This window comes from Pan paniscus, chromosome 10 (genome assembly GCF_029289425.2).
Source record: "Pan paniscus chromosome 10, NHGRI_mPanPan1-v2.0_pri, whole genome shotgun sequence".
Taxonomy (NCBI): Eukaryota; Metazoa; Chordata; class Mammalia; order Primates; family Hominidae; genus Pan; species Pan paniscus.
The window spans coordinates 106,655,643-106,669,341 of record NC_073259.2 but is presented as its reverse complement, the minus strand read 5'-3'; the positions used below and the strand labels follow the sequence as shown (position 1 = coordinate 106,669,341).

At 43.2% G+C, this 13,699-nt stretch overlaps 1 protein-coding gene and 1 non-coding gene across 2 annotated transcripts; both read right to left on the bottom strand.

The window, feature by feature from the left end:
• Positions 1 to 4,315: 4,315 nt before the first annotated feature.
• On the bottom strand, positions 4,316 to 12,364 carry SLC25A3 (solute carrier family 25 member 3). The gene is made up of 8 exons (XM_008958054.4): positions 12,205 to 12,364; positions 11,810 to 11,970; positions 10,098 to 10,219; positions 7,984 to 8,163; positions 7,307 to 7,488; positions 5,898 to 6,070; positions 4,742 to 4,852; positions 4,316 to 4,656 (listed from the first exon to the last, which is right to left on the bottom strand). Exons 2-8 carry the CDS (start codon positions 11,964 to 11,966, stop codon positions 4,496 to 4,498), a joined length of 1,086 nt encoding a protein of 361 aa, XP_008956302.2. The 5' UTR covers positions 11,967 to 11,970; positions 12,205 to 12,364; the 3' UTR covers positions 4,316 to 4,495.
• LOC112436812 (small nucleolar RNA SNORA53) lies at positions 6,142 to 6,387 on the bottom strand. The gene has a single exon (XR_003025502.1). It is a non-coding gene; the product is annotated as a small nucleolar RNA SNORA53 (small nucleolar RNA).
• Positions 12,365 to 13,699: the final 1,335 nt, after the last annotated feature.

Here is a 13,699-nt window from a genome sequence, read left to right as displayed (position 1 = left end):
ACGATCCTCCTTCAGCTTCCTAAGTAGCTGAGATTACAGGCACATGCCACCATGCCTGGCTAATTTATTTTTTGTAGAGAGAGGGGTCTCACTTTGTTGCCCAGGCTGGTCTCCAACTCCTGGGCTCAAGTGATACCCAGCCTGGGCCTCCCAAAGTGCTGGGATTACGGGTATGAGCCACTGTGCCCAGCCTGATATACAATTTCTTCCTGAGACAGTCTGGCTCTGTCGCCCAGGCTGGAGTGCAGTGGCACAATCTTGACTCACTGCAACCTCTGCCTCCCGGGTTCAAGCAATTCTCCTGCCTCAGCCTCCCGAGTAGCTGGAATTACAGGCATGCACCACCATGCCTGACCAATTTTTGTATTTTTAGTAGAGACCTGGGGTTTCATCATGTTGGCCAGGCTGGTCTTGAACTCCTGACCTCAAGCAATCCGCCCACCTCCGCCTCCCAAAGTGCTTGGATTTCAGGAGTGAGCTTTTGCACCTGGCCTGATATACAATTTCTGATGCTATAGAAGCAATGTATAACTCCTAATTTACTAGTGACTGCTATGCGCTTCATTAACATTATGGACATGTCGATCCCAAAAATCATATAGAAATGTTACTTTTTTTTGAGACAGGGTTTCACTCTGTCGCCCAGGCTGGACTGCAATGGCGTAAACATGGCTCACTGTAGCCTCAACCTCTCGGGCTCAAGCAATCCTCCTGCCTCAGCCTCCCAAATAGTTGAGACTACAGGCATGTGTCACCACACCCCTTAATTTTTGTATTTTCTTTTCTCATTATGTTGTCCAGGATGGTCTCAAACTCCTGGGCTCAAGGCATCCTCCTGCCTTGGTCTCCTAAAGTGTTAGAATTATAGGCATGAGCCACTGTGCCCAGCCAGAAATGTTAAACTCACTTTATGGTTTCAGAACAAGGATCAAATAAAATAAAAACATAAAAAATAAAATATGGTTAGCCAAGTGTGGTGGCTCAGCCCTCTAATCCCAGCCCTTTGGAAGGCCAAGGCAGAAGGCTCACTTGAGCTCAGGAGTTCAAGACTAGCCTTGGCAACATAGCAAGACCTCATTTCTGCTAAAAATAAAAAATATTAGCCAGACATGGTGGTCCACACTTGCAGTCCCAGTTATTCAAGAGGCTGAGGTGGGAGGATCACTTGAGCTTCGGAGATCGAGGCTGCAGTGAGCTATCATCGTGCCACTGCACTCCAGTCTGGCGACAGAGCAAGACCTTCTCAAAAATAAAATATGGTCGAAACGGGACAGACAAGGCGGCTACCTGTAACCCTGGCCGCTTTAGGAGCTGGGGCAGGAAAGTTGCTTGAGGCCAGGAATCCGAGACCAGCCTGAGCAACAGCAGGACCCATCTATGAAAAAACAGGAGCAAGTAGTGGCACATCCCAATTGTGTCAGCTAACTGGGAGGCTGAGGCAGGAGGATCGCTTGAGCCCAGGAGTTCAAGGCTGTACTCCAGCCTGGGCGACAAAGCAAGAACCCTGTTCTCTAGGGGAAAAAAAAAAAAGTCAAAACATTTCATAAAACTTTCACACAATGGAGGTTTAGTTAAGCTGTTACTCTTCTGTTCAATTTTGTTGCACCTATCAGAAGGCATAATTTCATAAAATCAGGATTCCTTGGCGTTTTAACCACTCTCAAAATATTTGATCCTACTGGAAGTTACTATGCAATGCTATCTTGTCCCTGAATCAACATAATTCAACTATCAGTTTCATATATATATATATATATATATACTTTTTTTTTTTTGAGACAGAGTTTCGCTGTTGTTGCCCAGGCTGGAGTGCAATGGCGCAATCTTGGCTCACCACAACCTCCGCCTCCCGGGTTCAAGCGATTCTCCTGCCTCAGCCTCCTGAGTAGCTGGGATTACAGGCACGCACCACCACCGCAGCTAATTTTGTATTTTTAGTAGAGACAGGGTTTCTCCATGTTGGTCAGGCTGGTCTTGAACTCCCGACCTCAGGTGATCCACCCGCCTCGGCCTCCCAGAATGCTGGGTTTACAGGCATGACCCACTGCGCCTGGCAGTTTCGTGTATTCTTACTCCACTGGGTTCTGCTTTATCGTATTGACAGTAGACATTTCATTAAATGAAATGTAAAAAGAACACCAATACATATATATTAAAATTTTCTTACTAGAATCTTTTAGTATAATTTAAAAACCTGAAATGAGAATTCGCATCACTTTAAGTGGGCCTCTTGGGTTTTGAGGATGAAGTGGCTTTCTCTCAGAAATAGCTTTGAACCGTAACTCTAGTTAACTACAGATGGCAGGCTCCATAGCTTGAACACAGCGTATTTTGTATCAATGCCCACAAATAAAACCTATCATAACTCTTAGGAAATAAAACTTGAATCCTGATTGGCAGAACTGCCTCAGTAAGGGCTGGCTGAACTGCATACCCAAAATGTTTTAGATCTACGGTCCACTTTCATGTTGGCTGGACTAACGCGTTTCTACTGCTCCTCTTACACGTTGACTGACATTCCTCTCAGGAAGAGGTAGAGACTATGTTCCTTTTTTCCTCAATCTGGGACTTGGTTTCTGAGACATCACTGTTGTAACCAAGAGCATGGTAAAAGTGATGTTATGTGACATTGAAGGATAAGTCCTAAAAAGCCAACTCTGCCAAGCTCTCCTGGAGCCCCAAAATACCACCTAAGTCCAGCTGCCCTGAAGCCACCATGCTAGAGACTTTGGGGAAAGACTATAACACTAATAGTGAAAAGCACAAAGAGCATCCTTTCAACTCAGAAGTGAAAAGCTTCATGAGACTCAGAACCAGAAGAGTCTGATACTCCCGAGTTCTTCACCCACAGAAAAGCTTATCATACACCATTGATCTTTGGATGCTTTGCTAACATAGCAAGAAATAATATACAGTTGATACTGCTAAGCACCACAGCCACCACTTGGTTGGGTTCAGAAGACATCCTACTTTACCTTTTTAAAGTTTGGTCCAAATTTGTACCTACAACTTTTCCTTTTTTCCTGCAGCACAGGTAAAATGTTGGAACCTTTAACAAGTTCAGGCAATGATGATATAAAGAAGTTAACATGCAACTAGCTGCACTGGCTTCTAAATTGAGTTCACTGACCTTACCATGAGTTTGTAGCAACATTTCTCTCCAATCTCTGAAAAAGTTTTTCTCTCCAGGCCATCTGTACGCTTTACGTAGGGACTGTTAACCAACCCACGTATTACACATAAGGACTCTAGGTAAAATCTAGTATTTGAAAAACAGCATGTTATATATTATACTAGGTTTTTCGTTTTTTTTCCAGTGGTGGGCTGTCATTACAAAAGATTGAACTTTTATACACTTTCTAATCAAACTTAAGGGGAATCTAAACACAAAAACTAATTCACTTTCTAGGAGCTCTTTAAAAATGGGCTTAAACCTACAATCCAATCTCGTATCTGAGTATGATGGAATGCTTTTTCCCCAGTGGCATTCATATAGTTCAGCTGTCAAGCAGTACCTTTCTTAAAATACCAGACTGAAAATAGTTCAATTTTCTGTAAAAAGTCAGAGCCGGGCACGGTGGCTCATGCCTATAATCCCAGCAGTTTGGGAGGCTGAGGCGGGCAGATCACCTGAGGTTGGAAGTTCGAGACCAGCCTGACCAACACAGGGAAACCCCGTCTCTACTAAAAATACAAAATTAGCTGGGCGTGGTGGCACATGCCTGAAATCCCAGCTACTTGGGAGGCTGAGGCAGAACAATCGCTTGAACCTGGGAGGCAGAGGTTGCAGTGAGGCAAGATCGCGACACTGCACTCGTCTGGGCAACAAGAGTGAAACTCCGTCTCAAAAAAAAAAAAAGTCAGATCTGTGTAAAGAGAATTAGTGTACCTGAAAATTGTTTTCAGCTGTCAATCACTTTGGTCCTTTACTGTCATTCTAAGAATCAGCCTAATTTGGTTTACCTTCTCTTACACATAAGGATTAGCCAACTCACCAACATAAAAAAAGTGTAGTACATGCTGCAAAAATGTAAGTATACACTGACATTTACTTGCCAAAATAACCACAAATGACTACACATATTTAACTATAATTAAATCAAGTTTTTAGAAATTTAAAGTCTGCTTCCCTAGAAATACAGGAACTTTGTGTGATAAAACTTGAGACATATGACAATTTCTGAATAGCAACTGGAATATTCAACCAACAATGGTCAGTTTTGTATTTTTTCCTTAACTTATATACTTCATTCTTTCCAACTATTTTAAAGCTAAATCTTTTTTAAAAAAGTTGTAAAAATAAGTCACAGGCAAATCATGAAGAGTTGGGTTTATTTCAACAGTAAATCTGAAACTCTTGCCTTAAGCAAGAGTACTACAGTAATTATATCAGGAATAGACAATTTCCTACACTGTCAAATATATAAAAGTTCCTTTTGCACTTTCTTCAACACTGATCAACAAGCAGATTCAGTCCACATTTGCTTTGATCTAACTACTGAGTTAACCCAAGCTTCTTCTTCAGAGACTCTGGCATCTCGGGTGGAGGAGGGCGAGGGAGTCTGAAGTAGACCTTCACGGAGTCATAGATAAACCACTGTAGTGCAGTCAGGGTACCAATCATGATGATACGGGCAAACAGTCCCTTCCATACACCTGGTTCAAACAGGAAACGCAAATGAAAAAAATGCAACATATCCAAAACTGTTGTTCTTTCTTTCAAGAAAAAACATCATCCTACCTTTAAATCCAAGTCTCTTGAGGACCAGAGAAGCACTGCTACCTTTTTCTTTATTCAACACAGATACCACAGAATCAGCAGGGTGAGAAACAATTGCACAAAAGACTCCAGCTGAAAAAAGATAAAGGATCCCATACAGTGCCAGTTAAAAACAAAACTTTACAGAGCCAATAATCATTTTTATGACTTTAAAATAGTATTTTTCTAGTTCTAAAATAAAAATCAGACTCAGAGTGACACGGGTACAGTTATCAAGCTGTCTATCCTATGTAAAACGGAACAATCTTTTAAAGTTTTTCAGATTTTATTCAACACTTTCTGTATAAAATTCTTAATAAACAACAACAAAAAAATGGTGCAACAGTAAGATCAATACATTCCCAAGCCTAATAATGACATCCCATGAAACAGCCCTTTTAGGAACTAGTTAGCAAGTATTTATGAATCCTAAAAAGCATATAAAATGTTATGGGAAGATAAAACTGCTTTATAGGCCGGGCACATCACCTGAGGTCAGGAGTTTGAGACCAGACTCATCAACATGGTGAAACCCCATCTTTACAAAAATCAGGCCAGGCGCGGTGGCTCACGCCTGTAATCCCAGCACTTTGGGAGGCCGAGGCAGGCGGATCACCTGGGGCCAGGAGTTTGAGACCAGCCTGGCCAACATAGTGAAACCCTGTCTCTACTAAAAATACTAAAAATTAGCCGGGCGTAGTGGCAGACGCCTGCAATCCCAGCTACTCAGGAGGCTGAGACAGGAGAATCGCTTGAACCCAGGAGGCGGAGGCTGCAGTGAGCCAAGATTGCACCACTGCACTCCAGCCTGGGCAACAAGGGTAAAACTCCATCTCAAAAAAAAACAAAAAACAAAAACAAAAATCAGCCGGGCATGGCGGTGCATGCCTGTCCCAGCTACTTGGGAGGCTGTGGCAGAAGAATCACTTGAACCCAGGAGGAGGAGGTTGCAGTGAGCTATTATCATGCCACTGCACTCCAGCCTGGGCAACAGAGCGAGACTATGCCTCAGGGAAACCAAAAAAACAAAAACACTGCTTTATAACCTTTGGAATATTTTTCCCTCTCAAAAAACGCCAATAATGGAAATGATTATTTGTTCATAATTTCAGACAAGTGTGTTCTTAGTAATTCGTACCTATGTAACCTGCTACAAATGTTACAACCAGCTGCTCTGGCTTTGAACATTCACTGCGGGGCTTAGGAACCACAAACTTGTACAGTGCTTCAACAGTACGTTCAAAGCAGGCGAACTTCATCATGGTGTATGGTATCTGTCTCATCCAGAGAGGAGCAACCCCCTTGTAGAATCTAGGAAATGAAGAGACTTGTTTTACACAGTTGCATACACTCATCTATCAGAGACTGTCATTATTAACAGAAATGTCCGCACACGAGTCGAGTCCTGATAGTAACAAATGGCAGCATAAATGCATGTCATTTCTATCAGAACGTTAGACTAACATGCAGGTATATTTCTCTTACATGCCAATGACTCAAGCACCTTTGACTATACAACCAAAAAAGTTGCTGGATGTTTCTTTGACTGGAACCACAAGAAACAAGAAGTTTACAAGTGGAACTCAGTTCAAGATTCATCCACAAAGGTGGATCTAAGGAAGCATGTTGTGGTCATGGAAATTCTTAACTGTGAATAGATCACAAGGATACTAACAAGCCCTCCCTAAAAGTTAATAGTAAATGTTTAGGCCAAACATCAAGTCATTTGTAGACCGACAAATGGTCCTTACTCTAGGGAAAAAAAAAAAACTCAGTCCAGGGCTCAAACCATGTATTAACTTATCTTTACCTCTCAAGTTTATGTTCTACATACAGGTAAATAGATATTAAATGTTATAATAGTCTTTTTAAAAAGTCTGGTAGGCTTAATACTAAAAAATGAAGTTCACAGCCAGACGCGGTGTCTCACGCCTGTAATCCCAGCACTTTGGGAGGCCGAGGCGGGTGGATCACCTGAGGTCAGGAGTTCGAGACCAGCCTGACCAACATGGAGTCTCTACTAAAAATACAAAATTAGCCAAGCATGGTGGTGCATGCCTGTAATCCCAGCTATTCAGCAGGCTGAGGCAGGACAATCACTTGAACCTGGGAGGCGGAGGTTGCAGTGAGCTGAGATAGTGCCATTGCACTCCAGCCTGGACAACAAGAGCAAAACTCCGTCTCAAAGCAAAAAAAAAAAGAAGCCGGGTGCGGTGGCTCACACCTGTAATCCCAGCATTTTGGGAGGCCAAGGTGGGCGGATCACGAGGTCAGGAGATGGAGACGGTGAAACCCCGTCTATACTGAAAAATACAAAAAATTAGCTGGGCGCGGTGGCAGGCGCCTGTAGTCCCAGCTACTTGGGAGGCTGAGGCAGGAGAATGGCGTGAACCCGGGAGGCGGAGCTTGCAGTGAGCCGAGATCGCGCCACTGCACTCCAGCCTGGGTGACAGAGCGAGACTCTGTCTCAAAAAAAAAAACAAAAAAAAAATGAAGTTCACTTAAAATAAGTACTTTCATAGTATAAATTTTTAAGTGTTTACTTACGCTTTTAGGCCTTCTTCCTTATACATTTTGGGAGCTGCATCCCTCAAAGTGTTGGCATAACCTGGCTGGGTTTGAATTCGAACCTTAGCAGCTTCCATAGGAGCCAGGGCAATGTCAGCAAAGAATTCAGCACTGGCAGAGGCAGCCAAATATAGTGATGTGCGCCAGAGATAAGTATTCTCCTAAAATCCAAAACACAAGGAAGGGACGTGAATTGCTGTTGTGTTGGTTTTCGATTGAAGTGACAGTTCTAGAAAACAACTAAGCTTCAGACATTTTATAAAGTAACACACGATGATATGGAATATATATGTGGTCTCATAACCTCATTAACAAAACACGTAACTATGTGAACAACATGAATATTCAAAAAATATCTAGATGCCATGTACAGTTAGCCCCGGAACTACGCAAAGGAGTCCCAGAGCCCTTCTCTAAAAAACTCAAAATCCAACTTACTTAGAAAACAAGATAGTATATTAAAAGGAGAATTGTAATTTAATGAAATACATTTATCAACCTGTCTCTGCTGACACAGGCATACGATTTAAAACAAGTTGCTCACTTTGTAGGACCATTTTCTTCAGTGCTAAAATAAGGCAAGACAGACAAAAATCTAAGAACACTCGGAAAGTCTTAAACACTCGGAACATTCAATTTTAAAGTTAATTACATACCTCTCCAAGCATATTGCTATACAAGACTTTAAAGACTTCATAAAAGCCAAACTTGCAGAGTCCCTGCATGGAGTAGCCAAGGAAAGTCGGAGCCCATCCTTTAGCCAAACCACGAACACCATCCTCTTTAAGTGTAACTGAGAATCCGTTAAATATGCCCTTGTACTTTTGGGGGTCCACCTTTATTTAAAACAAGAAAAAAAAAATTAAATGCACCAAACAGCTAACATAAAAATTTAATCTCATGATTATTTTTGTTTGGGCTCCATAATAAATTTCAGCAACTACACAAAAGGTAACTACAGTAATTCCTGCCAGGCACGGTGGCTCACATCTGTAATCCCAGCACTTTGGGAGGCTGAGGCAGGTGGATTACCTGAGCTCAGGAGTTCAAGACCAGCCTGGGCAACACAGTGAAACCCCATCTCTACTAAAATACAAAAAATTGGACGGGCATGGTGGCGTGCACCTGTAATCCCAGCTACTCGGGAGGGTGAGACAGAACAATCGCTTGAGCCTGGGAGGTGGAGGTTGCAGTGAGCCACGATGGCACCACTACACTCCAGCCTGGGCAGCAGAGCAAGACTCCATCTCAAAAAAAAAAAAAGAAATACAGTAGCTCTCCCTTATCCAAGAGTTCATTTTCTGTGGCTTCAGTTATCCAAGGTCAACTGACATCTGAAAATATTAAGATATTTTGAGTGAGGAACTACATTCATGTAACTTTTATTAGTTTATGCTTATCACTGTTTATTATTGTTCATTTGATTACTTTTATAAATAGAAACTTTTGTACATTAAGGTCTAGCTTTCTGTGTCAAACTTAAGTCTTGGAGTGATAGTTAAGAGGGTAAAATTTCAACAAAAATACGTAACAAAACTGATTAAGAGATTTCTTACCACCCAACTCCTACTACTTTTTTTGGTTTTTTTTGTTTGTTTGTTTTTTGAGTCTTGCTCTGTAGCCCAGGATGGAGTGCCATGGTGTGATCTCAGCTCACTGCAACCTCCACCTCCCAGGTTCAAGCGATTCTCCTGCCTCAGCCTCCCGAGTAGCTGCGACTACAGGCACGCCACCATGCCCAGCTAATTTTTGTATTTTTAGCAGAGATGAGGTTTCACCATGTTGGCTAGATTGAGTTCTGATCTCGAACTCCTGACCTCAAGTGACCCACCTGCTTCGGCTACCCAAAATGCTGGCATTCCAGGTGTGGGCGACCATGCTTGGCCCACCTCCTACTTTTTAAAAGCTACTGTCTAGATAATAGATATAACTCTATTCCTAACATATGCTAGTTCTTTAAGTAGCTTATAGCATAAAGTTTTGCGAACACTAAACAAACTAAACACAAGTTAAAAAAAAAAAAGCACATAAACTAAATTCACTTCAAGAGACATGCATAACATGTTTTAGCAAAGGTACATTTCATATCCATTACATTAACTAATGGGGGTGGGGAGGAAAAGCTTATCTATTTCTGCCAGTACTAGAAGGGATGGTATACATCACCTTCCTCTCCCTCCTAATATTTCAAATTCATTTCTCTTTTAGGTAAGTAGACTTCTAATCCTGTTTGGAACAAATAAATTTTCGATGTCTTGTTTTTGTTTCAATAATCTTAATTAAAAGATATTCAAATTATTTTAAAATGTTGTGTAAATAAACAAGAGGCTAATCTGACAAAATTTTCATACTAAGATATTGAGCACTTTAAATAAATCTACATGTACTCTTTGCCTTGGTCTTATTAGTAGATAAAGGACATTGTTACTTCACATAATACACAGACTTGTTTACCCACTCCAACACATAGGTGCTTGTAAAATGACTATTTGGGGCACTAGTAAGCTTGAAGAACTCCGGCCAGAAGTGAAGAGCAGCAGCAAAGAGCCATTTACAGCCAGACTCTAAGAGTGAACAATTTACTCAAACAATAGAGGCATTTATTGGATTTAAAACACTAGTCAAAATAAAGCCCACAATTTAAAGAAATTCTATGTGGTTTCCTACTGAAGTTTCTAGCAGTTGTGATGTCTTCAAATTCTCATTTAAGATTTTATTTAGAGTTAAGTCACACGAGAGATACTTTCAATGTTGTCATCTCAATACAAACCTGCATACGGCATTTCACTAAATCCAGGGGAACCACAGCAGTGTGTGTCAGACCACAACTTAAGACCCCACCAAAGCCACACAGTGCATAATACTTCGCGGAGCCAAATTCACAACTGTACTCTGTAGTAAGAGAAGACACACCATGCATTTTAATATAAAACTCATGTTACTGGTCATAAACTTACCTCCTGGACAGTTAGGTTTCCACACAGCTTGTTAGATGACTATATCTTATAACTTAACAGTCAGTCATGCTTCAATATGCTCTAGTCCAGCATGCAAAACAAACCTGCATTCTGCATTTAACCAGATCTAGAGGAACCAATGCTGTATGTGTTGTGCCACAGCTAATAATTCCTCCAAGTCCACAAAGGATAAAGAATCTGCCAGATCCATAGTCACAGCTATACTGCTCTGTTTGATTGGAAAAAAAAAAAATCAAGTAAGTATTTCTTCAGAGATGACTAAGGCCACTGGAATGAAAGAAAATGTTTCCCTGTGAGATACTATTATCACAGCTGAATAGCTTTGGCCACAATTAAGTGGCTTAAAAAAAATTCACTGCCAAATTCAGATCATTTAAAAATTATGAGGGTTCTGTATCTGATACTATTAATAGCTCGTATTCTGCCATATTAATTTTTTTAAAAGTTTTCTATATTAACGGCTTTTACAATTAAAGTCAAACTTCAAATTATTAACCACTGGTAAGAGCACACTTCAGAGTACAAACGAAACTCAGAAAGATCACTCGACATGTAAAAGGCTTGCAAACAACTTCAAAGTTTATCCCAGCCACTAACCAATACTATCCCCACTTAAGAACTCCTGTAACATAAAAACAGATACGCACAAATTCCTGCAGTCAAATACATTTAATACACAAATAATGTTAGCTTTAACTTTTAAACTGAACGACAGATAGTGTAAATAAGGACTCTATCCATACTAAAGACAACAGAAACACATGAATGATTTAAAGAAAAAAATCTTTCGATTTTACAGGCACAAGGTAGATAACATTCTTAGGACTCCTACAATTCGGTTTTCAGGTTTCTCTGTATGTACATACTTCACTAGGATTTAAAACACACACAACTAAGTTAAAGCTGGGCCCAACCACCAAGAATCCCAAGAGATAATCACACCAAAGGGACGCCCACCAATCATCTCCTTTCTATTGCCTATGTAGGGCTGCAAGCTGCCTCCTCCAGTCGCACGAAAACAGGACATCTAGTTATCTCATATACAATTAAGTGCAAAAATGACTGACCTGGCGTCGACAAATATAAAACTTAGGAAAGGACTATTTTTAAGAAAACTAAGGGCAAATCAAAGGACAGGTAATATAGTTAGTAGAACTGTGGGTGGTCAGTAGTTTCGGGAGGAGAGTTTACCCAGTACTTAGTTGGCTGACCAAGCGAGCTCACGGCGGAGAAAGAGCTAGTCACGGCCTCTCTTCCCTCGGGGACACGGAGGTCACGAAGGGACACAGGGCCTCAGCGCTTCCACGCCCTTGAGGGAAGGCCAAGGATCTGACACCCGCCTATGGTGGAAAGGCCGATACCCCAGGGCAAGCAACTGGGCGCCGTCCTACGGTGCAGCGGGCTGGACTCGTCCTTCCCTGTCCTCCAAGCCGGGTCCAGGCCTCAAAGGCTGGGCGGCCCACAAGTAGACCACACGACTGTATTGGGCAGGGTCTGATCTCACCTTCCATGGCGGCGGCTGCCAGGTTGCGAGGGCGGCGGGGCTGGCCCGTGGGCCCTGGGGAGCTGCTGCGGAGGTCCCCGAGACCATCGTGCACCAGCGGCAGATGTGGCGTGTTGAAGGGGTTCGCCCGCGCCAGGTGCGCCACGGACGAGAACATCTTTCTAGGGGAGGAGGGAGCGACGGTTAGAGGACAGGCAAGGCGCCGGTTAACGTTACCGGCGCCCTGGAACCCCAACCGGGGCCTTTTCCTTCCCGTCTCCACGCCCTTGAAGAGGTCACGGCGGCCTTCGAAAGAGGCTGCTCCCGGCTGGGCCCACCGCCAAAGCAGCGGCCCCACAGGGGCTCTGGGCTCCGCTCCCCACACCCGCCACAGGAGAAGGCCCGGCCACACTCACTCCCTAAGATGGCGATCACACAACCACTCCCTTGGAAAGGTTGCGGCTCACAGAGGCCGGACGTCCTCCGGACCCTAAGATGTGTGCCCTTCGCGCGTCGTCGGCGTGACGCACACAGCGCGTCACTGCAAGTACGCGTCGCCCATTGGTGGAGAAGAGCGCCGAGCCCGTAGCGTCATCGCGTTCTCCTAGCAACCTTATTCCCGCCCCTGCCCGCCCCAGCTCTTCCGCCCGGCTTGTGCGCGGGAGGATTCGTTCTGCGCAGGCGCGCGTTCCGGGTCTATATTTTTTGAGAGGGGTCGGGCTCGGGCTCTTACCCTGCTCGCTTTGTCCCTTCACCTTCAGGTGTCTCTCCTTGACCACGGGCTTCAGTTCGCGTCACTTAAGTGAATCACAGTATCTAGTAGTCACTTAAAAGACAAAACAAAACACGAATGCTTGATAATATATTTAGGTGTTGGAGTTAGAACATCACTGCAGTACTTTGTGTCACAACTTCTGCCATTACAGTACTTTAAAAAATAAGTTCCATCCATTGACATTAAACATAGGTATGTCTGTATTTTTCATCAGACTCCTGGAGAATATTTTAAAAAGAAATGTGCAGCAAGAAGTCTTACGACAGCTTGCCGCGTTATCACAGTAATCTACAGAACACGTTGAAACATTGAACTCCTGAGATGTTACAGCGATGAACTACTGAAAGTGACTGATAGCAGATTGTGCGTGTGTGTGGTTAATACATTTAGGAAGCTTTCATTAGATTCAGCTCAACAGGGAGGGGCGTAGTTTAGTTGGGGAGAGTTTAATAGGGATTCAACCTGTTAGACTTCTGGCTCTTATATTTTCCAAGCTCTTGACAAAGTAACCTTGGGAATTTACTTCATCTCTGTGTACCTGTTCCCTAGATGTAAGATAGGGGTGGGAGTGGCCTCATAGGTTCACACTGGTACAGTCACACATGGCCTTACACTTCATTTAATGCTCTGCTGTCATTTTGATTTTTTTTTTTCTTTTGAGATGGAGTCTTGCTCTGTCGCCCAGGCTGGAGTGCAGTGGGGCGATCTCAGCTCACCGCAACCTCCGCCTCCCGGGTTCAAGCGATTCTCCTGTCTCAGCCTCCGGAGTAGCTGGGACTACAGGCGTGCACAACCACGCCCGGCTAATTTTTCTATTTTTAGTAGAGACAGGGTTTCGTCATGTTGGCCAGTCTGGTCTCGAACTCCTGAGCTCAGGTGATCCGCCCACCTCGGCCTCCCACTGTGCTGGGATTACAGGCCTGAGCCACCATGCCCGGCTTGAAATTCTTAATACATGTATGAACAAGGGGCCACGCTTTTTTTAGTTTGCACTGGACCCTGCAAATCAGGTGTCTGGTTCTGGTTGGGAGTAATACTTACCTTGCAGAGTCTATGAGAACTCAGTGAGATAATGTCTAAAAGTCTACAGAAGATGTTACCTAAAAAAAGTTAGCATTGGCTGGGCGAGGTGGCTC

Excerpts from the sequence above, each read along its gene's own strand:
- SLC25A3 (XM_008958054.4), bottom strand. The coding sequence starts at position 11,966 with ATGTTCTCGTCCGTGGCGCACCTGGCGCGGGCGAACCCCTTCAACACG. Across the intron at positions 10,220-11,809 it reads GGCAGCCGCCGCCATGGAAG|AGTACAGTTGTGAATTTGGC; the intron begins GTGAGATCAGAC and ends CTCTTACTACAG. Across the intron at positions 6,071-7,306 it reads AAGGAAGAAGGCCTAAAAGC|ATTCTACAAGGGGGTTGCTC; the intron begins GTAAGTAAACAC and ends TTCATTTCCTAG.